Genomic DNA, 24,293 nt, shown 5'->3' on the forward strand with positions numbered 1-24,293 from the left:
CAGCATCCCAGCTGCTCTGCCCCAGGCGTCCCCAAGTCAGCCGCTGCTGAAACTGACTAGCGGCTGACTACAGGAAGCCCGAGGCAGAGTTGCTCTGCCCCGGGCTTCCTGGAATCAGCAGCAGCTGACTTGGGGACGCCTGGGGTTCTTAAGTTGAATCTGTATGTAAGTAGGAACTGGTGTCCAGATTCAGCTGCTGTTGAAACTGATCAGCGGCTGATTCCAGGAAGCCCGAGGCAGAGCAACTCTGCCTCGGGCTTCCTGTAGTCAGCCGTTAGTCAGTTTCAGCAGCGGCTGAATCTGGATACCAGTTCCGACTTACATACAGATTCAACTTAAGAACAAACCTACAGTCCCTATCTTGTACGTAACCCGGGGACTCTGCCTGTACTCTGAATGTAAAATTATAACCTACAAAGGCTGTCCTCACTATAAGTCCAAGATACATTCCAAAAAACATACATCACAAACACTTGGGAATTTTTTTTACTGTGGCTGACTTCCATTTGTGCAAATTTAGGTTTTTTTTGTGTGATTTAAGAGCAGGGAATAGGAAGACTTAATGCATCAGTTCCTACAAGTGTCAACAACTTTAGTGTGGATCAGATGTATATGGAATGACTTATAGTAGATATGCCCTGTATTAAAATAATGTAAATAGCTAGTTTCTTTCTTACAGACTGTTGGCAACACTTATGGGAATTTTTCATTGGCTACAATGTTTCCCAGAAGGGAGTTTACCAAAGAAGATTATGGAAAGAAATTATTGGAGCTAGAACTGGCACCAAGTGCTTCAATAGTATTGTTGCCGGCAAGTATATATTTCTTTTCAGTTCACAGATAAGTACAATATTGTATCTTTCATGACAGATACAGTTCAGACTTAAGTGTCCATTTTACATTATCAGTCCAAGGCAAAATCTCAATTTGTGTAATTCTTTGATACATTTTTGTCTGTTTGGAAAGATGACTCTCCTCATGATGTACTGTTGATTAGTGGTAGCAGTAGTTAACATTGTATGGCGTTTCCCTGGCAATAGGAATTTAAATACCTCAGGATTTAGGAAACTTGGAAGTATGTTTAGTAGATAAAACTGCTACAACAAATTTTTGTTTGGAATTTTGACTTGCACCCTTTCCTTTTCTTTGTCTCCCCCTAGCTAACAAATAGCCCTCTTGTAATGCTAAGTGTATGTTCATTGAGAGCTAGACAAAGGCTAGCATTTAAAAATAAATTAGCATTATTCTTTAGCACCAAGAATAAGCAATGAATGCTTCTCACAAAATTTCCACCATAGATCAATGGTAATGAAATGCCAAAGCATGAACATGTTGCTGCTAGTGCTGGCTCCAGTGACCAGGCTGCAATCTACATTCCTTGAGCTGCTTCCTAGTCACTCAGCCAACTTTTTATTGTAGCTCTTGTCTCTGGTAGATATTTGAAGGGTCACCATAGAAAATCCTAATGTGACTTATCTGGTGCAGAAAGTTGAATAAACTATTTGTGAATATTATTCAGCCATTTACAAAATAAAGTTATTAAAGTGTTTTTATGGTCAGTGTCCAGCATTCACACCCAGTATCGAGATGTTGGAAGAAACTGAAATATGTGTCTAGATATATGCATTGGGCTACTTTTCAACAAGTAGTATTTCAAATATCCTGACTGTATCTATTGCTCTTTAAAATGTTTTAACTTCCTTTGTTCTTGAATAGGCGGGAAGACCTTCCACTTCAGTGGTACAGGCCTCAGGTGGAGACCTTTGGAAATTCTTGGGCACAATACTTTATCCACTCATAGCTGTCTGGAGATTTATTAGCAACTTCTTATTTACCAGCCCTCCCCCCTCACAACCTACAGTAAGAGCAGGACATCAACAAGAACATTCAAATCCTTCACCATCTAGCACAGTTGAGCCAAGCAGGTAAGCAGCTCTGACTCTCATGTCACTTCTAATTTGTACTTACGACTATAAAGCTTCATCTGTTTTATATTTTTAACATCTTGCTGCTGGCCCATGTAAGGATAGTCTAATCTGGTGCATAGGATATTGGACAGGAACTTGGAGACAGGAGTTCTGTTCTTGGCTCTTAAGATTTGCTCTGCTACCTCAGAATACCTCTTAATTTTTTTTATAACATGAACAAATTAATTCAAGAAGGGAAATATTTGAATGTTTTGAACGTATATAGGTGAATTCCAACATTTCAAAATGAACTGTTTTGACTTGAAAGTTTTTCCCTTCATTTTTATTCTGCTGAAACTGTTCACCCAATTTGACCTGAATTTGTGAATGGTTTTGGTTCCCTTTAACCTGCATTTTTTGATGAATTTACTATTGGACTGAAATTTCTCCCATCTCGCCTCAAAAGAGGAGTCTTCTTTGCTGCATTATGCCTGAGGCCTAGTGATGATTTTCAAGGAGAAACTCCTTCTCCACAGCTATAGAACATGGGAAATCTTTCAGCAGGGACTCCACTGTGCTGTTGAGCTAGTTCTCTTTAGTGCAAGAATGGTTAATGTATAATAGGGGAGGGCAGTAATTTTTGATGGGGGACCACTCCAAGATTTTGGAAGTGGTCAAGGGTTGCACTCTGCCAGGATATTAATGGAGGAATTCTGAGGTCTGGGATGGAGGTTGGGTGCAGAAGGGAGCTTGGGGTAAGGGATTAGGGCGCAGAAGGGAAAATGGGGTCTGGGAGGGAGTTTGGGTGAAGGAGGCAGTTGTGACCTAGGGCAGGAGACTGGGGTGCAGGATTTTGGTGATGTGACCTAGGTTAGGAGGGGACTGATCTGAGCAGGAGATTGGGGTGCCAGATCTATGAGGGGTGTGGGTGCAGTAGGGGGCAGAGGATTTGGATATGTGGAGTTGGGGCAAATGGTTGAGGAAGGGAGGGGCTTACCAGCAGAAACCTGAGGCAGACTGTCTACTGCAGGCTGCTCCATGTGATTCCACTCTGGGCAGGAGAAGGCTTCCTACACTGCCCCTGCTCCCAGCAAAAATTCTCAGCTCCTTCTGGCCAGAAACTGGGGGAGGAGGGGAAGAACCAATGGGGAGCTAAGAGATTTTGCTGGGGGGAAGGATGAGGATGAGAAGTGACCCTTGTCCCTTCCCTTCCTCTAGCAGCAGTCTGGAAGGAGAATAGCTGGCTTTTTAAAGTGTGAGCTGTTCTCTGGTAGCCTCTTAGCCACCTGTTGGATGATCAGTCATTACCTGGAGAAGGAGCCTCCTATATTCAAGTATCAGAGGGGTAGCCATGTTAGTCTGGATATGCAAAAGCGACAAAGAGTCCTGTAGCGCCTTATGGACTAACAGATGTATTGAAGTATTGTCCTATATTCAGTAGCTTTAAAACAATTAAAATGGCTGGGAAGGTTGGAAATGCTCCAGGTGACTTCCCCAGAATATCAAATCACTGCCTCCTAGTCTGTTCTCCTTTTTCCCTACTGCCCTCAAACTTTGTTTGTACTTAGAAAATTATTTGCTTCACTTCTGCTGTTGAAGCTGCAAAGGCTCTCTCTCCATGTCAGAACAACTCTATAAGACTGATTTGTTGGACTTCCAGTCAAAATATTTCTATTTAAATTGAGCTCCATGGTCTCTGGAGGAAAGCAAGCGAATTGTAACTTTTTGTTCCAGTCAGATCAAACCTCAGAGTGAGAGGTTTAGATGTGATGTAGCAAAATGAAAGATACAAATACATTTGCTGTTAAGAAAACTGTTCTCAAATGCATTTTCTTTGTGCCTAGGCAAGCAGTCAGAAAACGAGTACTAGAAAAGCGTGGGGAAGACTTTAAAAAAGAAGGGAAAATATACAGATTGAGGACTCAAGATGACGGAGAGGATGAAAACAACACTTGGAATGGAAATTCTACCCAACAAATGTAATTTTGAGTAACTGGGCAATAATCATTGTTTTCCTTATTTGATTTAATGGGGCTTAGGGGTTACACTGACAACTATATATTTTTTACATATCCCCTGACTGAAATGCAAATTGCCTAACTCAAAACTAACATGCTATGCTATTTAATATGGTAGAAGTTCAAAGAATTAAAGAGTTTTAAACTTCTATCAGCATTTATAGCCCTACTGCCATCTTGGAATGCATTTTTTTAATCTATGACTTCTGCTACAGCAGTCTAAGACCCAGCATTAATATGGAGTTCTTGGTAGGTGAATGAGGGAGTAAATTGAGCGTGTCAGAAGCATTAGGTAGCAAATCAGATATGTTTAATTTTTCTCTTGCTTCTGCTACTGCAACTGCCACCAAACCTTGTAGTTTTTAATCCCCACACACTCAATAAACGTTTTCAAAAAACTAACATTTCCTATTTTTGTATAAAGTTCATTTAAGTATAGTGTTCAGAGTGTTCATTTTAGGTAAACTTAATTCATTGGCTTTTGTGAAGTATGCCTCATTTCCTGAGCACTTTTTGTAGAGAGGCTTCTGTAACTGTCTAGTATTTCAACATGTACACTAGCCTGGAGTTATTTGCTATAAGAAAGTATAAAATGGAAAACAGAGCTGTCCCTGCCTTTACTATTACCTGCACACTATTTTCCCCAGGTAAATCAGAATATGTAAGGGACTATTACTGCTTAGCATCATGAAGATATATCCTTTGTCCAGACTATTTACAAATGCCTCCCATACCATAGTTTGCCTTCAAACTCAAGAAATTCATGTTCTCACTAACAGTTACATATGCAAGAAAAGCCTATTCTAAACTTAATTGCTAAAGGTCTGGTTTAATTAAAAGGTGTGACAAATGTCTGCCATAGCTGCATCATTTTATGCCTTTAGATTAACCAGAGCAACTTCTATATTCAAACTCTATATATTATATATATATAATTGACCTTTTAATTAGTGTAAGTAAAGTTCATTTGCATTACGCCTTTTATTTTACTTTGGGCAGAGGTGAAATACAATGTAGTCCAACCACTGTTAGTAGCCAGGATGAATATTAGGTTAACTTCAATAAAAACAAAGGGATTCCTGCTGTAATTGAGGGAATGTTTAGTAAGGAGACAAGGTATCAGTCAAAATGATCCTATCAGAGACCAACATTGAAGGATAAGTGATAGAAGCAAACAACTAAACTTTGGTTTTTGTATGTTTGTGCAATACCTGTGTAAGAGCTTAATACTGCAACTAATTGGTACTGCAGCATGCAAGACCTCAGTTCAAACAAGTCTTATCTAAAATTTAAATGTTTGTTATGTGGATATTCAAACTAAAATCTGTCATTTACAGTGTGTCCAACAACATTATAGAACCTTGAGCCCTTTGGATGTTGCTGTAATATGAACACTGCATGTGAGAAACTAGTATTAGAGGTTTTAAAATACTAACAGGACTCACTGATATTAAAGGGGACAAATAAGCACAGTAAGGTACAATATCACCAGACTAATCAGCTTTTTGGAAAACTTTGAAATTCTAGGACAATTTATTGAATGCATCCCAATTTTTGTAATTTGAGTTTGTCTAATATAAGAATAAAAATGAAGTATTAAATGTTAATTTACAGTGTAAATCAAATTGGATATAGTTTGCTTTGAAGACCTTTTGTAGAAGTGATCAAATTTGTAATATTAAAATCAAAATAGTTGCATACAAGGGGAAATATGCTATGCCTCTTAATCAGTAGCTTGTGATACTTAACATTAGCAAATGTGAACAGCAGTGTCTTCCTCAGAGACTTTCCTCTGTTCCCCTCATCCTGGATATAAATTATACTTCTCTGCTCAAGTTCATTGATTACACAGTTGGAAACAACAAAATTTCAGTCATTTATAGTACCAAACTATCCTTTGCCTTAAATTGGTTCAAAGCCAACCTCCTTAAGTTCTTTAATTATATAAAAAATGGTAACCATCTTGCCAATGCTTTTTGTTTTGATTTCAAAGTAGGTATAAACAGGTGCTAATTAGTTAGCCTTTTGGGTTTTTTTTTAAGTTAGTAATGTTAGCTAGGAATAACAGATTAAAGAAGCTCTTAACAGTAGCTACCTGCAGGTAGCTCAAAACTTAAAAGGGGGGAATATTCTGCATTACATTTTGCACATCTTTTAGAAATTTATATTTTACTTAACTATCTTGATGGTTTATTCACTCTTTGATAACTTGCCATATTTGTATGAAAAGAGAACAAGTCCTAACATACCAATCAGAGCAAAAGCAAATAGCACATACAGTCCTATTTCTGCATTCTGTGAAGTTAAATTTAATCCTAAAAATTGTACTTTTCCACTGGATGCATTGTTCATAAACTCCCCTGTGCTAGCAGTTGGTGAAGTAATACCTGGAAAGACAAGAATATAATATCAGTGCCTCTTCTTTATCAACTACTTAATGCACACTTTTTAGCACCAATCATTGGCACCTAGCTCCCAGAACCCACTTTTGAAAACACCAGAAAAAACATGCAACAAAATAACTTTGAATGTCACTTTGTCTGTCATGCTAGAGATCATTTTCTATTGCATAGGGAAATGTTGCATTTAAAGGGTCACATTTTCCAAAGAATACCAGATACCTTTTACTTATTGATGCTTTTGAAAACAAAAGTATCAAACAAGTATAACGTACAGTTTTGTTTTCTTTACTGTATATGTTAGATCAATTTGTCTTAGGTGTTTTGGACCCCACTTTGTGAACTGAAATTCCTAGTTCTCGCTGTAGCAAAAAAATGTTTAATTTATGAAAATGTAAAGTAATATTTGAAGGTAAATATAGCAGCCCCACATAGTTCAACATGAAAAACATCAGTTCCCATTGTATTCACCAGTACCAGTTCATTTAGCAATTACTATAACTGAACCTCCACAGTGGATTCTGCTGGGGCTGTAGGGAATTCTACAAAATACTATATTTTATTACATAAAATGAAAAAAAAATCATTGTGATGCTCTTAGCCATTAATATTAATTCCTATGTTCTGTTTCTAGTTACCTTCAGGCTGTGACTGAAGACAAAAATGTGGTCCATTTGCTGGGTCTGGAAAGCCATTGCATTGTATAATTGATGTGTAATATTTTGAAGATTCTTTAGGAATCCTGGGCAGATTGGGATCACTGTAGTTGATATAATACAAACCAAATTTTTCAGCAAAGCCTACTGCCCATTCAAAATTGTCCATCAGAGACCATGCAGTGTAGCCTCGGAGATCAACACCATCAAGTACAACAGCTGTTGAGATGAATCAAATGTGAAAGCATGATCATGTAGATATTTAACTTATTTTACAGGTTGCTATCTACCGTTTATCTTGGCATCTGTAAATATGGACGGCAATTCAATATACTACCAAGACAACATGCATAGTGCTTGGAGGAATTAATTACCTTACACCCCCCACATTTCATATGTCTTCATTTCATTCACTTTGCTTATCTTTGGTGTGTAACTCATTAATTGAACCTCCTCATGGCTCAGCAAGCCAGTATTCTTTGATGGCTGGTATCTTGTGCTTCAGAACCTACAACTTGTCATTTTAAAAAAGTGAATCTCTTTCAGATGATGAAGAAAGCCTTCGCGTTGCAAATAGTGTATAAACTACTCCTGTGATTTCTTCATTGGTGGATGAGAGATGATTATACTTTGACATGCCCAGATCAGAGTTCTAATGGAAGATCATTTATCAGTTCAAAGGCAGTATTGTGCCTCTTACAAAATTAACCCTAAGGGAAGCCAGCAGAATCCTCTCCCTACTCTCACATGAAGGGAGAGGGAGCGAAGAGCCCAGCATGAGAAATAGGACAGGACAGTGCCTCTCTCTTGCTCTTCTTCTGGGAAGAAAATGATGGTACTCTGCTACAACTTCCCAAGCCTGAGAGAGGGAAATAGAAAAAAAACCCCAAGAGGTGGAAAACTGGGGACAGAATTAATTGCTGGGCAGAGCACAGGCAGATGTGGGGGTGAGAAATCTTGAAGCAGAGGCCTAAATCATCTTGCGCAATACATTTATCACACGCATACTGAGGATGGGAAAGGGAAATTTAACAAAATCAAGACCAATCAAAACCCACACTACTTTCTTCTAAAATCTCGGGATTTATGATCTCTTGAGGTTTGCAATGCCCGAAAAAAATAACTACTGCTCCAGTTGCCCACTGCTATAATTAACATTAAATAATAGTAGGTAATGCTGAACATTATAAGCTAGCATGTGTTTACACATATGAGGTATTAAATAGCAACACGAAGTAACTGATCTTCTTTAATTCTCACCAAATCATTCTTTGGGCAGTTAAACCAGAAACTACCATGAACAACAGTTCTGAATAGCAAAGTACACTGCAAACTGGCACAATAGTTGGGAGTCTAGACAAGGGTATCACTGCAAGCACTGGAGGCTAAGTACACTGCAGATGCCTAGTGCAACTGGTGGTCCCAGTCTCATTCACAGCAATGTTCAGTGCTGTATCAGGCAAACTTGAAAAGGACAAGTGCTCTCTGCAGTCATAAGAAAACAAATGCAACAAAGGTTTAGATGCTCAAAGTTATTGGTCTTAATTCTGTACTGAGTGTGGCTTGTGGAGGGCTAGAGCTCAAACTATTTGGCCATTGCCAACATGGGGCAGAAGAGACAGACTGATTCCATGAGATGACCCGAGATGATGATGCCAGTGTTTACTTCACTTAAAAACAAGCATTAAAAGAAAATGTGAAACCATTGTCTTGATCACTACTTGAACTACTGCTCTCTGCAGATTGTAATGAGGGTACTTGTACCTTTTAATGCTTCATTAATGTAACTCTTATAGTAGTGTATTCGCCAAGTGTCATTTAGGCCTAGGTCGCCACGTTCAGAAATCCCATTCTCCGTAACATAAATTGGAGGGTTATTATATTCTTCCTTTATCCACTTCAGGATCTTTCTGAAGCCGAAGGGGGTCACCTTTAACCAGAAGGAACCAGAGCCCAGCCAGCTGCGATCAGTTATTGAAGCTACCCCCCTGTGGATGAAAATCAGAATATAACAGCAATAAAACACCTTATTCTGTCCCTTCCACAGCTTAGGCCAAGGATCATATTGTACGTTATTTAGCTGTATTTACAGCAGTGCCTACAGGTTCCAGTCAGGGCTTTGTACAGACAGCCAGTTCCTTCCCTGACGACCTTACTCAGATTCAATAGTATATGCTCTATAATGAACAAAAAATGGTAACAGATCACATGAATTAGCTGCTTGAGAAGCTCTATCCCTCAACTTCTGGGTCTTTGGGGCTGAAGTAAGAGAAGCGATAGCACAAAAGCTGGCAGTCCTCACCAAAAACTACCCCTGGAGAGGAGAATGTTCAGGGAAGCAGGGAAATCAGGCAGCACATATAAGGGAGAAGAGACTTGGGTACAGTTTGCAAGAGCAGAAATGAAGGGAAGCAGGAAATTGAGTGGCATGTGAAGGTTGAGAAAACCACTAGGTGGCAGGGAAGGAAAGGGGCTTGAGAGGAGAGAAGAACAGAGCAAATGATTTTTAATTTTATTTTTTTTGGGGGGGGGGGAGGGTGAAATAACGTAATGGCTAATTGTTTTGCAAAAGGTAGGGCAAAAATCAAATTTAATTCAAGGCAGTAACACAAAAGAACCTTTGCTTTAGCATTACTTTCCCCCAGGTAAGTAGTTGCTATGGCAGCCTTGAGAAAAAGGTGTCATTCTAATTGGGTGTGGGGAATGTGATCCTGACTTGTCTATTAAGATGTAGTCCATCACGAAAGAGTTCCAGAACCACTGGCTTAAGCTATGTTAAAAGCTAGCTGGTGTGCGCAGTCTCTCAAGTAATTTCATTTAGTGTTCTCCTGGAGGATCTACTGTCTGTAGCTAAATACTTTAGACCCTCCAAGAGAATTTTCAATCTTGCTTTCCTTGTGCATCAAAGATAATTTTGGGGACACAAGCAATGCAAGACTGAGTCCATAGTGTGTATAGTTTTTGGTTAAAATAATAAAGAAGGATTCAAGCTTCAAACAATGGCAGGTTTTAGAGAGCTACTAGGTTCAAGGGAGTTTATGTACAACTGGTTTAAAAACTCAAAAAAGCACCAAAAAAAATAGGACTTCTAAGATACATAGGCTACATCTACACTGCTGGTTTTGCCAGCAGTGAGTATGCTAATGAGGCATGGATTAGCATATCGCCGTGCCAGCATTTTTGGGCAAAAGGTTTCTGCGTGGAAAAAAAAGTAGTGTGGATGTTTTCTTTTTGCACAAAAACCCCTTTTCCCGCCAGATCAGTAAACCTCCTTTTTGGGGGCATAAGGAGGTGTTGGGAAAAGGGGTTTTTGCACAAAAAGAAAACATCCACACTACTTTTTTTCCTGCAAAAACCCTTTGCGCAAAACTGCCTTGCATGATTTATGCAAATGAGGTGAGGTGATATGCTAATTGGCACCTCATTTGCATACTCTGCCGGCAAAACCAGCAGTGTAGACTTAGCCAGAGAGTACTAAATTTGACAGGATTTTTCTGCAGTCCTTTACATTGTTTGTGAGGGATGCTGTGATCGCTAGAGAAACCTGCCCTCTGTGGGATGTGCTCCTGTCATGGGGTATGTCTACACTACAGCGCTAATTCGAACTAACTTAATTCGAACTAGTTAATTCGAACTAACGGATCCAGACTAAAAAACTAGTTCGAATTAGCGTTTTGCTAATTCGAACTAGCATGTCCACATTAAGTGGACCCTGAACCGGGGTTAAGGATGGCCGGAAGCAGTGCCGGCAGGACATCAGATGAGGACTTAGAGTGTGGAGCTGCTGCCTCAGGCTAGCTGAGGGCTGTGCTTAAAGGGACCCGACCCCCACTCCAGACAGACAGTTCTCAGGGGTGCCCCGCTTGCAAAGCAGTCCTGGCTTGGAGTGCCCTGAGTGCCCACACTGGGCACATCACAGCACTCGGCCATCAGACCGGCTGCACTTGCCGCAGGCTGCCATCTGGGGAGGGGAGGCAATTGGGGGGCTGCAGGAGAGCTTCCACCCCCAGAAGCCCGCAGAGCCAGCCCAGTCCTCCCCATCGGGGGCTTGTGCCCCATTCCTCCCTCACCTCCTTCCACTTACCCCTCCCTAGCCCCCCTTCCTGATGTACAAAATAAAGAAAACGTGTGGTCAAAAATAGAATCTCTCTATTGAACAAAACTCGGGGAGACTGGGAAAAGGAGGTGGGAGAGGGGAAGAGAGAGGGTGGGAGAGGGGAGGGCAACTACAATGATGAGGGGTTTGGAACAGGTCCCATATGAAGAGAAGCTAAAGAGACAGGGACTTCTCAGCTTAGAAAAGAGGAGATGGAGGGGGGATATGATAGAGGTCTATAAAAGCATGAGTGGTGCGGAGAGGGTGCATCAAGAAAAGTTCTTCATTAGTTCTCATAATAGAAGGACTAGAGGACACCAAAGGAAAGGAATGGGTAGCAGGCTTCAAACTAGTAACAGAAAGTTGTTCTTCACAAAGCAAAGAGTCAACCTGTAGAACTCCTTGCTGCAGGAGGCTGTGAAGGCTAGAACTAGAACAAAGTTTAAAGGGAAGTGAGATCAAGTCATGGAGGTTGGGTCCATGGAGTGGTATTAGCCAGGGGGTAGGAGTGGTATCCCTGCCCAAAGTTTGTGGAAGGCTGGAGAGGGATGGCACAAGACAAATGGCTTGGTCACTGTCTTCGGTCCATCCCCTCCAGGGTCCCTAGGGTTGGCCGCTGTCGGCAGACAGGCTACTGGGCTAGATGGACCTTTGTTCTGACCCAGTACGGCCATTGTAAGCTCAGGGACGGGGGTCTCAGTGGACCCCCTTGATTTTCATGCACACCTGCTCCTGGGTGGCCAGGCTGGCAGCTCTCCTGCCCTAGATGGCCACTTTCCTGTGCCTAGTGCGGAGGTCATGGACGAGGTCTACCATGTCCGCACTAGACCAGGCAGGTCCCCGCCTCTTGCGGTCCCGGGCAAGCTCCCGGGAGCCGCCAGCCTGGTCCCGGGAAGAGGGGGAGGGCTGGGAGGCATCGGGTGGCTGGCTCGAGCCGTGCCAGGTGCAGGGTCTGCTAGCTGGGTGCTGGCAGGCTTGCACCTGGCACGGGCACCGTAGCCAGCCCGTGCCCCTTTAAGGGGTCCGGGGCCGGGAGGGGGGCAATAGAGTTTCCCTGGTGTTGGCCAGAGTGGCCACCAGGGAAAGCTGGGGAGGGCTAGCCTCCCAGTAGTTCGAATTAAGGGGCTACACACCCCTTAATTCGAACTAGTAAGTTCGAACTAGGCTTAGTCCTCGTACAATGAGGTTTACCTAGTTCGAACTAAGCGCTCCGCTAGTTCGAATTAAGTTCGAACTAGCGGAGCGCTAGTGTAGCGCCTATCAAAGTTAATTCAAACGAACGCTCGTTAGTTCGAATTAACTTTGTAGTGTAGACATACCCATGCTTACTTATTGAGTCTTTCCAAGTCCAGTCTGATATAATTTAAAGCAACAGTTAACTTTTTCACTGATATCAGGGGTCATACTGTAATTTGCTTTTTTCTCCATGTATGTAGATCATTCCCAGAAGTGATGGGAGTTGGATGTGATGTCTTCTTGATGAGAAAACATGGTCTCTCTGATCTCTATTTCTCTCTCATATCCTGCTGAATTTATACCCAACTCCCACTCAAATTATGGGAATTAGCTACAGATTCCCTCCATACATTGAAGAGAGGAAAATTGCCAGTATTTCCCTCTAATAAAAAGAACCCGTATTTGCTAATTTATTAAATATTAAACTAGGCCTGATGAGTTATTTTAATATTGAAATAAGCTTTTTATATGTGAAATATTTAAGTTGTTTCACTCTTAAAGCTTCAAAGTGTAGTTGGTACACACATTCCATTATGATTAGCACACATTTAAGTGTCTAGAAACCAGGTCGTCTGCCATCTAGAAGGCAGTGTAATAACAAACCATTTTTAAGACTAACACATTTTCCTTCATTAGTGGTTCTGTTCTTAACTGTGCTTGCTAAAAATGCATAGTCATAAGCCTGTGACTATAGAGCAAAGGCAGTAGGTATCACATTTATTCCCTGAATTCTGAACAGTACCCAAACTTCTGAGTGAGCCAGTGACTATTTTACTAGCCCAAGTCATGGTTGTTCTCTTAAAGGCCTTGTCAAGTTAATTTTTATTGTCCAACATTGATCATATTGACACACAAGTGTGTGTGTGTGTTATTTGACTATGACTTAATGCTTGTGTCTTACCTATCAGCATCATAGGATGAGATGGCAGAAGAATACTTTAAGTTGTATGCCAGTATTGTGGTATAATGATTGAAACCAAAGAAGTCAAATGTGCCTTTAATTCTCTGCTTTTCGCTTTCAGTAAATTCTGGCAGTCTGTATTAAAAGGGAAAAACAAGAAAGATTAAAATTCCTTTAATGGGAAATGTTTAAAGGATTGACCACAAATTTATTTTTTCCAGAAACTAACATTTTGGATTTTATAGGCAAACTGCAAAACGCCATCAGAGACTTTTTAGCACTTGCTCAACAAAATCTGCAGAATGCTCAGAAAGCCTGGTATGATAAACATGCCAGAGAGTGTTCCTTAAAGGTAGATGAACAAGTCATGGTCTTGAAGGTGCTCCAGGCCAATAAGATGAAAGCATCGTGGGATGGAACATACACAGTCTGAAAGCATATAGGAGCAGTTAACTACCTCATAGCATTCCCAGACCCTCACCTTGAGTCTAAAGTGTATCATGTTAATTCTCTAAAGCCTTTTTATTCCCAAGAATCTGACAAGGTGTGGAGGCTACTGATTATTAGCAGCATTCTTGACATCTCACACAGCAAACAACTGAAAACGTTATTGCCAGAATTAAGGTTTTAAGCCACTGTTGGGTAACAGCCAGACTATACAGTAGAGAAGATATGAGATGTTACATATCAGGAAGCACTGCTGGGAGCCCATCACTGCAGAACTGAGCAGATTACAGAATGTTCCTAGACATGTTTATTTTACAGGGAAGGTGGTAGAGATAGTTTATCATCATAGCCCTGAATTCTAATTCTCTATCCTCCAATCCTTTCATAATACATACAACAGGTAGTTTGCTTACTGAGTTTCACTGGCACTGCACCTGCCTTGGAAATTTCCCGGTGATAAACAATATCTAAGTGGAAACACCAGGCACTAGTTTAGAATCATACCCAACAATCAGTTACTGTGAGACCACTGTTTTAACCATGGGAACATACTACCTCAGGTGCAAGGGTCACTGCAAATTTATCACAACTACTTCACCCCGCTTTAAAATAATCAGAAATATTTCCCAGCCCAAACATCCTTACCAGAACAGAAATTTTGCAAGATGGAAGATAATAAGACATGAGCAAATACAAGGCACTTACCGTGATTTGCTCAGCCCTTGGGCCAGGCTGCGCTCCCGTACCCTTGTTTTCATCACTTCGTTGTAATCACCATTTTTGAAAATGGGATGAGCAAACCAGCCACCATAAAACTAAGCCAAGGGAATGAGAGAGAGGGTGGAGAATTAAAGAATGCATCTCCAACTGAATGCTGTGCAAAAATATGAACTCATATGCTATTAGCCACTGGCAAAATTTGTGCCATACCATTTACCAGCAACTTAAAATGCATGAGAAAACAGAGATGCAAGGAAGTGCCTTATGTTATCAGTAAGAACAAGGCTGAAGTGCTGTATTACTATTTGGGCTCTTTGCTGCTTACAGACTATATAATGTATAATTGCTCTGCTATAGGGTATTATAAAAGAGAAGATGGGCATCCCTTGGAGACCAAAATCTTAAGGAGGTTCTATACACAATTAAAACTAATCAGTACATAAAAAGATTTTAAGAGCCACAATGTTAGACTTGGTTTACTGCAACAATCTGCTAGAAAATGGTAAGGCAGCAATCCAGGTCAAGGCATCTCTGCATCACAGTACGTAGGCATGGTAACCGTGGGATTAGGAAATTGGGAGTAAGAAAGAGTAAAGGATGGGTTGGTGAGATCTCTTGTGTACCTGAACATATCGCCTAGCAGCATCAATATCTTCCTGCTTGTCGGGGTTTCTTGGTTCAGCCCAATCAGAATTAATGGTAATGGAAATTAATCCTCCTTGTTTGGTCCGGTAGGTTTCATTGTAAAGATGCCAGACTTCAGCATGGGCCTTTATTAAGTTGTGCCCTACTATGTAAGGAGCTTTACCTGGTCTAGCAAAGATTCCTGAAGAGAGAAATATGAGGTGAGACAGGGCTACTCCCACAAGCAACCCTGCCGTTTCCAGCCGAGCAACACAGGAAGAGCCATTAGAACTGCCAGGTAATGAAAAAATGCCATCCCCTCTAGCTCCGCAGCGGCCATACTGCAGAGCAGAGGGATCTAGAAGGGGGGAGGAAGGGCCGAGGAGGAGGAGGGGAATAATTTTGATGGGGGGGAGGAGGCTATTCCAAGATTTTGGCACGTGGTTAAGGGCCACACTTTTTTATCAAAAGGTGCGGGGTCTGGGATGGATGTTGGGTGCAGAAGGAAGTTCGGGGTAGGGGACTGAGGTACAGGAGGGGGCATGGGTTCTGAGAGGGAGTTTGGGTGAAGGAGGGAGCTGTGACCTGAGACGGGGATTGGGGTGCAGGGTCTGGAAGGGGGAGTAGGGGTGCAGGAGTTGATTTTGACCTGGGGGAGAAGTGTTAGAGGGGGTGCAAGGTCTGGGAGGAGTTGTGACCTGAGGAGGAGGGTGAAAAGGGTTTGGGTGACTTGGGGCAGGGGACTGGGGTGCAGGGTTGGGGAGACAGTATGGGTGCAGGAGATATTCTGGCCTGGGTGAGGGGTGTAGGTTCTGGGAGGGAGTTGTGACCTGAGGAAGAAGGGGGTGGTGACCTGGGGAGCGGAAGAGGGTGGGATGCCAGAGGCAGGCTCTGATCAGGAGGCCCTTATCTTAGGTGGCTCACATCCAGCAGCCCAACAGGGACCCTGAGCCAATGGGTGCTGCAATGATTGGCTTGGGGGTGAGTCAACACATAAATTCTCTCTTCCCTTCCTCTCACCGGGGCATCTGGTGCACAGAGGGAGCCTCCAGCCATTTTGAGCAGCCTTGAGGTCTTGGCAGGGTAGACTGTGGACCAGATCAAAAGTACTGGCAGGCTGGATCTGGCCCGGGGGCTCGGTCTTGCCTGCCTCTGGTCTAGAACATATAAAGTATCTTTCCATGGGATTAAAGGAACTCTTCCCTTCCTGCAGATCCACGATGGGGGAGGAAGTTGCATGCCTACTCTCCCATGAGAAGATGATTTTAAGAATATGAAGCATGAGCACTGTAGAAGCTCCAGATCTCACATGCAGGTGCCTCCACAGGGGATACAGTATGACCCTGTCTTTCTGGATAATTATATTGCCCTCAGTACTTTAGTATGAGGGTGACCAGATGTCCCAATTTTATAGGGACAGTCTCAATATTCAAGTCTTTGTCTTAGGGTGGAGGGGTAATAGGACCTATCTCCATTTTTCTCACTTGCTACCTGGTCACCCTATGTAGTACTCCACTCACAACAACAGATGTTCTCCTTGCAATGCTCCTGATTAAGTAAAACTTTATAAATCCCAATTTTATAAAATCTTGAAGTGTTTCCTACACACATATTTGACTGTCCATCAGTAATTCACATTGTTATTTCCCAACCTGATATGCGGGGAAGCAACGTTCCATGAAAAATTCTTTGGAAATTCCCATTTTACAGATAAGGGACTGAAGCAGAGAGACATAAAAGTGACTTGCCCAAGGTCACAATGAAATTCTGTGGCAGACCCAGGAACTTAACTCAGACCTTTTCAATCCCAATCCAGTGCCTTAACCAGAAGATCATCCTTTGTCTCCTGAGTAACCATGAACTTGCTTCTCAGAGCATCTCATTCACACCTTAGAACACAGTTTAAATACAGTAGCCATACCTGGAGCAGATGTGCCATAGCCATAGCCGAGATTTGCGATTATATAGGGTTCATTGAGGGTTATCCAAAATTTCACCTTGTCTCCCAGCCTTTGGAAAAGTAACTCTGCATATTCTTTAAATCTCTGGACTATAGTTTCATTCTCCCACCCTCCAATGTTCTGTAGGGCCTGGGGAAGGTCCCAGTGGTAAATAGTTACCTGTGTAGAGAGATAATTACCAACATCGCTAGCTACTTTATAAGATAATCATTGATTCATTCATAAAGAAATGGACAAGTGACATGACATTACTTTAAAAAAAACAACCCTGCATTATCACGATTATTGCTGACTGAAAGGCATTTACATTAATTGAACAGTATCATCTCCTAAAGCTTATATTGTGCACAGCTCAATACATTTGTTACTAATACATAAAAATACAGGCAGTCCCCGAGTTACACGGATCCGACTTATGTCGGATCCGCAGTTTCGAACGGGGATTTTCTCGCCCCGGAGGACTGGAGCGGCGGGACACCTGGTCCCGCCGCCTGCCTCCTCCAGGGTGAGAAAAGCTGCTCCCCGTCTCCCTGGTCTGCTGGGGGAACCAGCAGACCAGGGAGACGGGGAGCAAAGCGGCGGAGGACCCGGAGCCGGACCCGCAGCCGCTTCCAGATCAGCTTCCAGACCAGGGAGATGCTGAGCAAAGCGGTGGAGGACCCGGGTCCGGACCCACGGTGCTTCCAGCTGATCTGGAAGCACTGCGGGTCGGGCCCGGGTCCTCCGTGGCTTTGCTCAGCGTCTCCCTGGTCTGCAGACCAGGGAGACGCTGAGCAAAGCCGCGGAGGACTCGGGCCGGACCCGCGGCGCTGAACTGGAAGCGCCGCGGTCCGGCCCGGGTCCTCCGCCGCTTTGCTCCACGTCTCCCTTGTCTGCTGGGGGGGACGCAGCTAGTGCCCCCCCCCCCCCAGCAGACCGGGGAGACGTGGAGCAAAGCCCGGGGCCTGTGGTGGAGCAGGTGGGGCGCTGCCAGTTGGTCCCGCAGCACTGCTCCTTGGCGCTACTGGACCAACCCGGCAGCACCCCAGCTGCTCTGCCCCAGGAGTCCTGATTCAGCCGCTGCTGATCAGTTTCAGCAGTAGCTGAATCAGGACGCCTGGGGCAGAGCAGCTGGGGTGCTGCTGGATTGGTCCAGTAGTGCCGAGGAGCGGCCGCGCTACTGGACCAACCCAGCAGCACCCGAGCTGCTCTGCCACAGGCGTCCCCAAGTTAGCCGCTGCTGAAACTGATCAGCGGCTGACTACAGGAAGCCCGAGGCAGAGTTGCTCTGCCCCGGGCTTCCTGGAATCAGCTGCTGATCAGTTTCAGCAGCAGCTGACTTGGGGACACCTGGGGTTCTTAAGTTGAATCTGTATGTAAGTCAGAACTAGTGTCCAGATTCCGCCACTGTTGAAACTGATCAGTTTCAGCAGCGGCTGAATCTGAATGCCAGTTCCGACTTACATACAGATTCAACTTAAGAACAAACCTAAAGTCCCTATCTTGTACGTAACCCGGGGACTGCCTGTACTACTACAGATTGAACCTTTCTAGCCCAGCGCTTTCTGGTCAGCAACATCCGTGGAGTCCAGCATGATTTTAGTTAGCTGGATGTCCACTTATCATGGATTTGGCCAGGTTTCTTACAGCCATCCATCCTGGCTCTCACTGTTCGGTGTGGGTCTGGCCCACAAAAGCTCATCACCTAATAAACCATCTTGTTAGTCTTTAAAGTGCTGCATAGTCCTGTCCTTTGTTTCAACAAGACCAGACTAACACAGCTACATCTCTATTATTGTTCGGTGCTGTTATTTATCTTCATCAACAATTTAGATATTGGCATAGAAAGTACTCTTATTAAGTTTTCAGATGATACCAAGCTGAGAGGGGTTGCAACTGCTTTGGAAGATAGGGTTAGAATTCAAAATGATCTGGACAAATTGGGGAAATGGTCTGAGATAAACCAGATGAAGTTTAATAAAGACAAATGCAAAGTGCTCCACTTAGGAAGGAACAATCAGTTTCACACATACAGAATGGGAAGCGACTGTCTAGGAAGGAATACGGCAGAAAGGGATCTAGGGGTTATAGTGGAACACAAGCTAAATATAAATCAATAGTGTGATGCTATTGCAAAAAAAGCAAACAAGATTCTGGGATGCATTAACAGGTGTGTTGTGAGCAAGAGACAAGAAGTCATTCTTCCACTCTACTCTACGCTGGTTAGGCCTCAGTTGGAGTATTGTATCAGAGGGGTAGCTGTTGGAGTATTGTATCCAGTTCTGGGCACCGCATTTCAAGAAAGACGTGGAGAAATTGGAGAGGGTCCAGAGAAGAGCAACAAGAATGATTAAAGGTCTAGAGAACATGACCTATGAAGGAAGGCTGAAAGAATTGGGTTTGTTTAGTTTGGAAAAGAGAACATTGAGGGGGGACACGATAGCCGTTTTCAGGTATCATCTAAAAGGGAGTCATAAGCAGGAGGGAGAAAACTTGTTCATCTTGGCCTCTGAGGATAGAGCAAGAAGCAAGGGGTTTAAATTGCAGCAAGGGAGGTTTAGGTTGGACATTAGGAAAAAGTTCCTAACTGTCAGGGTGGTTAAACACTGGAATAAATTACCTAGGGAGGTTGTGGAATCTCCATCTCTGGAGATATTTAAGAGTAGGTTGGATAAATGTCTACCAGGGATGGTCTAGCCAGTACTGGGTCATGCCATGAGGGCAGGGGATTCAACTCGATGACCTCTCAAGGTCCCTTCCAGTCCTAGTATTCTATGATTTAGCTCTTATTTACCTCTAAATATCTTCTAAGACCCCAGGAAGCAGTGGAAATGTTGGCAATGCTGCTACACAATATTGACCTGTGGTCCGGCAAGTTCTCTGGTTTGGCAGCAGTCAGGTCCCAACAGTGCCAGACTAGAGAGTTTCAATCTGTACTAGCATCTTTTCTGACACTGCCAAACATCCAGCCCTGGAGATGCATCTATTCATTCCAGGTTTAGAACTGATCCTTAATGTAATCAAAAGTCACAACAGCCCAGAGATGGAGCCAAGAGGATGATTACTGCTATCTTAGGGTATGACTACACTACCCCGCTAGTTCGAACTAGCGGGGTAATGTAGGCATACCGCACTTGCAAATGAAGCCCGGGAATTGAATTTCCCGGGCTTCATTTGCATAAGCCGGGCACCGCCATTTTTAAATCCCGGCTAGTTCGAACCCTGTGCCGCGCGGCTACACGCGGCACAAACTAGGTAGTTCGGACTAGGCTTCCTAGTTCGAACTACCGTTACTCCTCATTCCACAAGGAGTAACGGTAGTTCGAAGTAGGAAGCCTAGTCCGAATTACCTAGTTCGTGCCGCGCGTAGCCGCGCGGCACAGGGTTCGAACTAGCCAGGATTTAAAAATGGCGGTGCCCGGCTTATGCAAATGAAGCCCAGGAAATTCAAATCCCGGGCTTCATTTGCAAGTGCGGTATGCCTACATTACCCTCCTAGTTCGAATTAGGAGGGTAGTGTAGACATACCCTTAGTTACTTCACCAGTTCTGGAATTGTCATCAAAACAAGCTACAATTAGAATCTGATACCTCTTCTCCCTGCACGCAGGCAATACAAAACAGTAAAATGATAGCCCCATAAATTTAAAGATTTACCAAGACATCCAAGATTCCCTGAGACTCAAGCATTCTTTCTCTCCCGCCCCCCCATCCCCCCACCCCCCCGCAGGCCTGCATTTCACACCACAAGGATTGCTGCTGGAAATGCTACCAGATATGGTTTCTCTATCCTTTTAAATAAAATTCCTATTTTCTGTACTAGGCTCAGACATTCACGTTTGAAGGGGAAAATAATAAGCTATTGACACAAATAGGGCCAAATCTACAAGAATATTGAACTACCTCAACTCCTCCTGAAGTCCATAAAAATTGAGAGAATTCAGCAACTCTTAGGACCACAGCTCAGGGACAACTGCACTTGGCAATTTGAGAATATGGAGAATTTTATTTTTGGCATCAAATGGTTTTTAACAGCTTTCTATGGGATTCACAGTCAAAGCATCATTATTTGCTACAATGGAGACTAAAGTTAGATATTGAGTAAAACTGTCTAACTCAAAGGGTAATTAAGAACTGAACAGGTTCCTTAGGGAATTCCCCATATGCAAAGTATTTAAGAAAAGCTTAGGCCACCCTGACTGCCACTTGTCTAAGTGCACTTGATCCTGCTTCAGCATGGAGGAATGGACAAGATGATCTCTTGAAGTTATTTCAAATAGTTAAATCATAAAAATGTAAGGCTAGAAAGTCTGTCCTGTCATACAGTGTGTAAATTAATAAATGCATAAAAAGGTCCCAAATAGCTGAAAACTGAATACAGTAAACTTCCGATAATCCGGCACCTTTAGGACCCATGGGGTGCTGGATTATCAGATTTGCCAGACTATCGGAAGGGGGGGCTATGACGGGTCTGGGGTGGAGGGGATGCCACCCTAGACCCCTCATAGCCCCCCCTTCCAATAGTCCGGCTCTGCCCCAGGCGTCCCTGATTCAGCCGCTGCTGGGTCAGTTTCAGCAGCGGCTGAATCGGGATGCCTGCAGAAGAGCAGCTGGAGTGCTGTGGGGTTGGTCTGGTAGCGCCGACCCTTGGCGCGGCGAGACCAACCCGGCAGCATCCCAGCTGCTCTTGGGGATGCCTGGGGCAGAGCAGCTGGGGTGCTGCCGGGTTGGTCCCGCAGCGCCATTCCTCGGCGCTATTGGACCAACCCGGCAGCACCCCAGCTTCTCTGCCCCAGGCGTCCCTAAGTCAGCCGCTGCTGAAACTGATCAGCGGCTGACTCCAGGAAGCCTGAGGCAGAGCTGCTCTGCCCTGGGCTTCCTGGAGTCAGCCGCTGGTCAGTTTCAGCAGCGGCTGAATCAGGACGCCTGGAGCAAAGCAGCTGGGGCGCTGCCGGGTTGGTCTGGTAGCACCAACCCTTGGCACTGCGAGACCAAGCAGGCAGCACCCCAGCTGCTCTGTCCCAGGTGTACCCAAGTTAGCCGCTGCTGAAACTGATCAGGGGCTGATTCCAGGAAGCCCAGGGCAGAGCAGCTCTGCCACAGGCTTCCTGGAGTCAGCCGCTGGTCAGTTTCAGCAGCGGCTGAATCGGGGACAGCTGGGGTAGAGCAGCTCCAATGGTCCGTCTACCCAGCGCACTTCCGGGTTCCTGATGGTGCCGGACCATCAGATGCCGGACCATCGGAGTTTTACTGTAGTAACAAACTGTAAATACTGTGATGATTGAACCTACTAATAGTGTAAACAAGACGACCTCTCCAACAATGCTTCTCACCAGGGGGACTGACAGATTTGCTGGGCCTCTCAGCAAAATATGGGGGGAAGGAGGAGACTGGCTCCATTCTCCCGGAAGGGACGGGGCCTTGGGTGAAATGAGTGAGGGTGGGGCAGCCACATCTCAGCGTTGCCCAGAGCCTGCTACGCTTCTCTTCGTCCCCCAGCCAGCCCATAGCAGTGCACAGTGTGCACCTCGCAGGTGCCAGCATCAATTTAAAAGGCCTGGGATTCTGGAGGCGGCTGAGAGATCCAGGTCCTTTTGAGTCACCAGACCACAGGACAACTACCCTTATTCCCCCCTCTCCATCAGGAGACCATATTGTAACTGTTATCATTGCTTCTCGCTGACAACTGACAGTCTAGGTTTCAAAATGACATCATCAACAGATGTTTACCTGAGGTTTAATATTAGATGCAAGGAGAGCATCAATAAGCCTCTCATAGTAGCGTAATCCATCTTCATTTATATGTTTTGTGGTTCCATCTGGGAGAACACGAGGCCAGGAGATTGAAAAGCGATAGTGAGACACCTTGAGAGCTTTCAGACTAGTCAAGTCCTTCTCCAACTTGTGGTAGCTGTCACAAGCCACATCTGCATTTTCATCATTGCTAATTTTCAAGGGAGTATGAGCAAACTGGTCCCAAATGCTAAGTCCTTTCCCATCTGCTCGCCAGGCTCCTTCAATCTAAAATGGTATAAAAACAAGTTCTCCTGATTTTGACATTTAATCTCAATTTTAGGACATTCGTGTTGGTGGCCCTCAATCTGAGAGTAACTATAATAAGCTCCTCCAATTTTACTAAACCCCAATTTTATGAAAGCTTTGAATGTCCTCTGAAAACAATCAATTGCTCAACACGTAATTGGGGGGCATTATGATTTCCTAACCTGATATGCTGCAGTTGCTACGCTCCATGAAAAATTCTTTGGAAATTCACCATATAAAAATTCATCCTCTTTTGGTAGGGGGATCCCGTTGTTGCGTATGACTTCAGCATAGTACACAGCAGAGCGTTTGGGGGTTCTTGGCCTGTTAGGATTTTCAAAATCAACTTGGTGCAGTCCAAACCTGGCACTGTAACCATGCAACCATTCAAAGCTGTCCATGAGAGACCAAGCCACATATCCTCGAAGATTAACGCCATCCAACTTGTAGGCTGAAAAATATTTTAAAAAGAAACAGTTGCTTGGACAATATACATAACAGAACAGTGCCACAGTGAGGTTTCCTTGTGTGAGCTATAATGGTATTGCAGAGAATTCATGTGTGAACACAAACACTACATGCATCATACACCCCTTCAGGAAGTAGGGCTAGAACCCTCATCCTTGGGCTAAGAGACCTGCCTTAGTAATACTAGAATCATCCCTTACTATTTGGGTGGGCCAGCACCTAGAGGGCAATGTCACACACACAAAGTTAGTACATTACAGCATGGTTTACCAACTGGCTTTTATCAGAAGAGAGTGAAAGCTCTAGTGACTCTTCTGGGAGGGGTAGGGTTGTCAGGTGTCCGGTATTGACTCGGACAGTCCAGTATTTTTGCCTCCTGTCCGGTAAAAAAAATCCAGAAAATACCAGACTTTTTAGACAACTGTGGTCTCCCCCATTTTTTCCCCCGGTGTTTTTTTTTTTCAGGGGGAGGGGGAGGGAAGAAAACGGACGGTATTTTTGTGTAAACCATCTGGCAACCTGGGGGTGGGGGGAGGACGAGGGGAAAAAATCCAAAATCTCAACATGCCTAGGCTCTCTCAAAATCCAGAGCTGAGATTTATGGTGCAGGGTCATCTCTAGATTACTTATCTTACTTAAAAGCATAATTGGCTCCTTTCCTCTCCTCTCTACTCCAAGGCCCATTCATAAGAAAATCCACGCCCCAGATCCACAAGGCTGCACTAACCACCACCTAGCTGTAGCAGTCCCCCCAAGGTCCATTCTACAGCCACACTGGTTCAACATTTTTTAGCATGGTGTTAGACACACTCATACCATGGGATATTGAGAAGTAAATAG

At 43.9% G+C, this 24,293-nt stretch overlaps 2 protein-coding genes across 4 annotated transcripts in view; one reads left to right on the forward strand and one right to left on the reverse strand.

Annotated features, from left to right (window-relative positions):
- UBXN4 (UBX domain protein 4) overlaps nt 1-4,327 on the forward strand; it is a 29,942-nt gene extending 25,615 nt beyond the window's left edge. For all 3 annotated transcript variants that reach the window (XM_006117050.5, XM_006117051.5, XM_075933303.2), the window contains 3 exons: nt 680-811; nt 1,717-1,925; nt 3,752-4,327. In XM_006117050.5, coding sequence (XP_006117112.2) covers nt 680-811; nt 1,717-1,925; nt 3,752-3,890 — 480 coding nt within the window. In that variant the 3' untranslated portion in view covers nt 3,891-4,327. The remainder of the gene's footprint in view (nt 1-679; nt 812-1,716; nt 1,926-3,751) is intronic.
- Nucleotides 4,328-4,448: 121 nt separating this feature from the next.
- LCT (lactase) overlaps nt 4,449-24,293 on the reverse strand; it is a 46,056-nt gene continuing 26,211 nt past the window's right edge. The window contains exons 9-17 of the mRNA XM_025181643.3: nt 23,168-23,436; nt 22,674-22,964; nt 16,926-17,124; nt 15,004-15,206; nt 14,366-14,475; nt 13,214-13,348; nt 8,745-8,968; nt 6,963-7,199; nt 4,449-6,312 (exon numbers count right to left, since the gene is read on the reverse strand). Coding sequence (XP_025037428.3) covers nt 6,116-6,312; nt 6,963-7,199; nt 8,745-8,968; nt 13,214-13,348; nt 14,366-14,475; nt 15,004-15,206; nt 16,926-17,124; nt 22,674-22,964; nt 23,168-23,436 — 1,865 coding nt within the window. The 3' untranslated portion in view covers nt 4,449-6,115. The remainder of the gene's footprint in view (nt 6,313-6,962; nt 7,200-8,744; nt 8,969-13,213; nt 13,349-14,365; nt 14,476-15,003; nt 15,207-16,925; nt 17,125-22,673; nt 22,965-23,167; nt 23,437-24,293) is intronic.

Source organism: Pelodiscus sinensis, chromosome 7, assembly GCF_052426305.1.
Source record: "Pelodiscus sinensis isolate ZL-2025 chromosome 7, ASM5242630v1, whole genome shotgun sequence".
Taxonomy (NCBI): Eukaryota; Metazoa; Chordata; order Testudines; family Trionychidae; genus Pelodiscus; species Pelodiscus sinensis.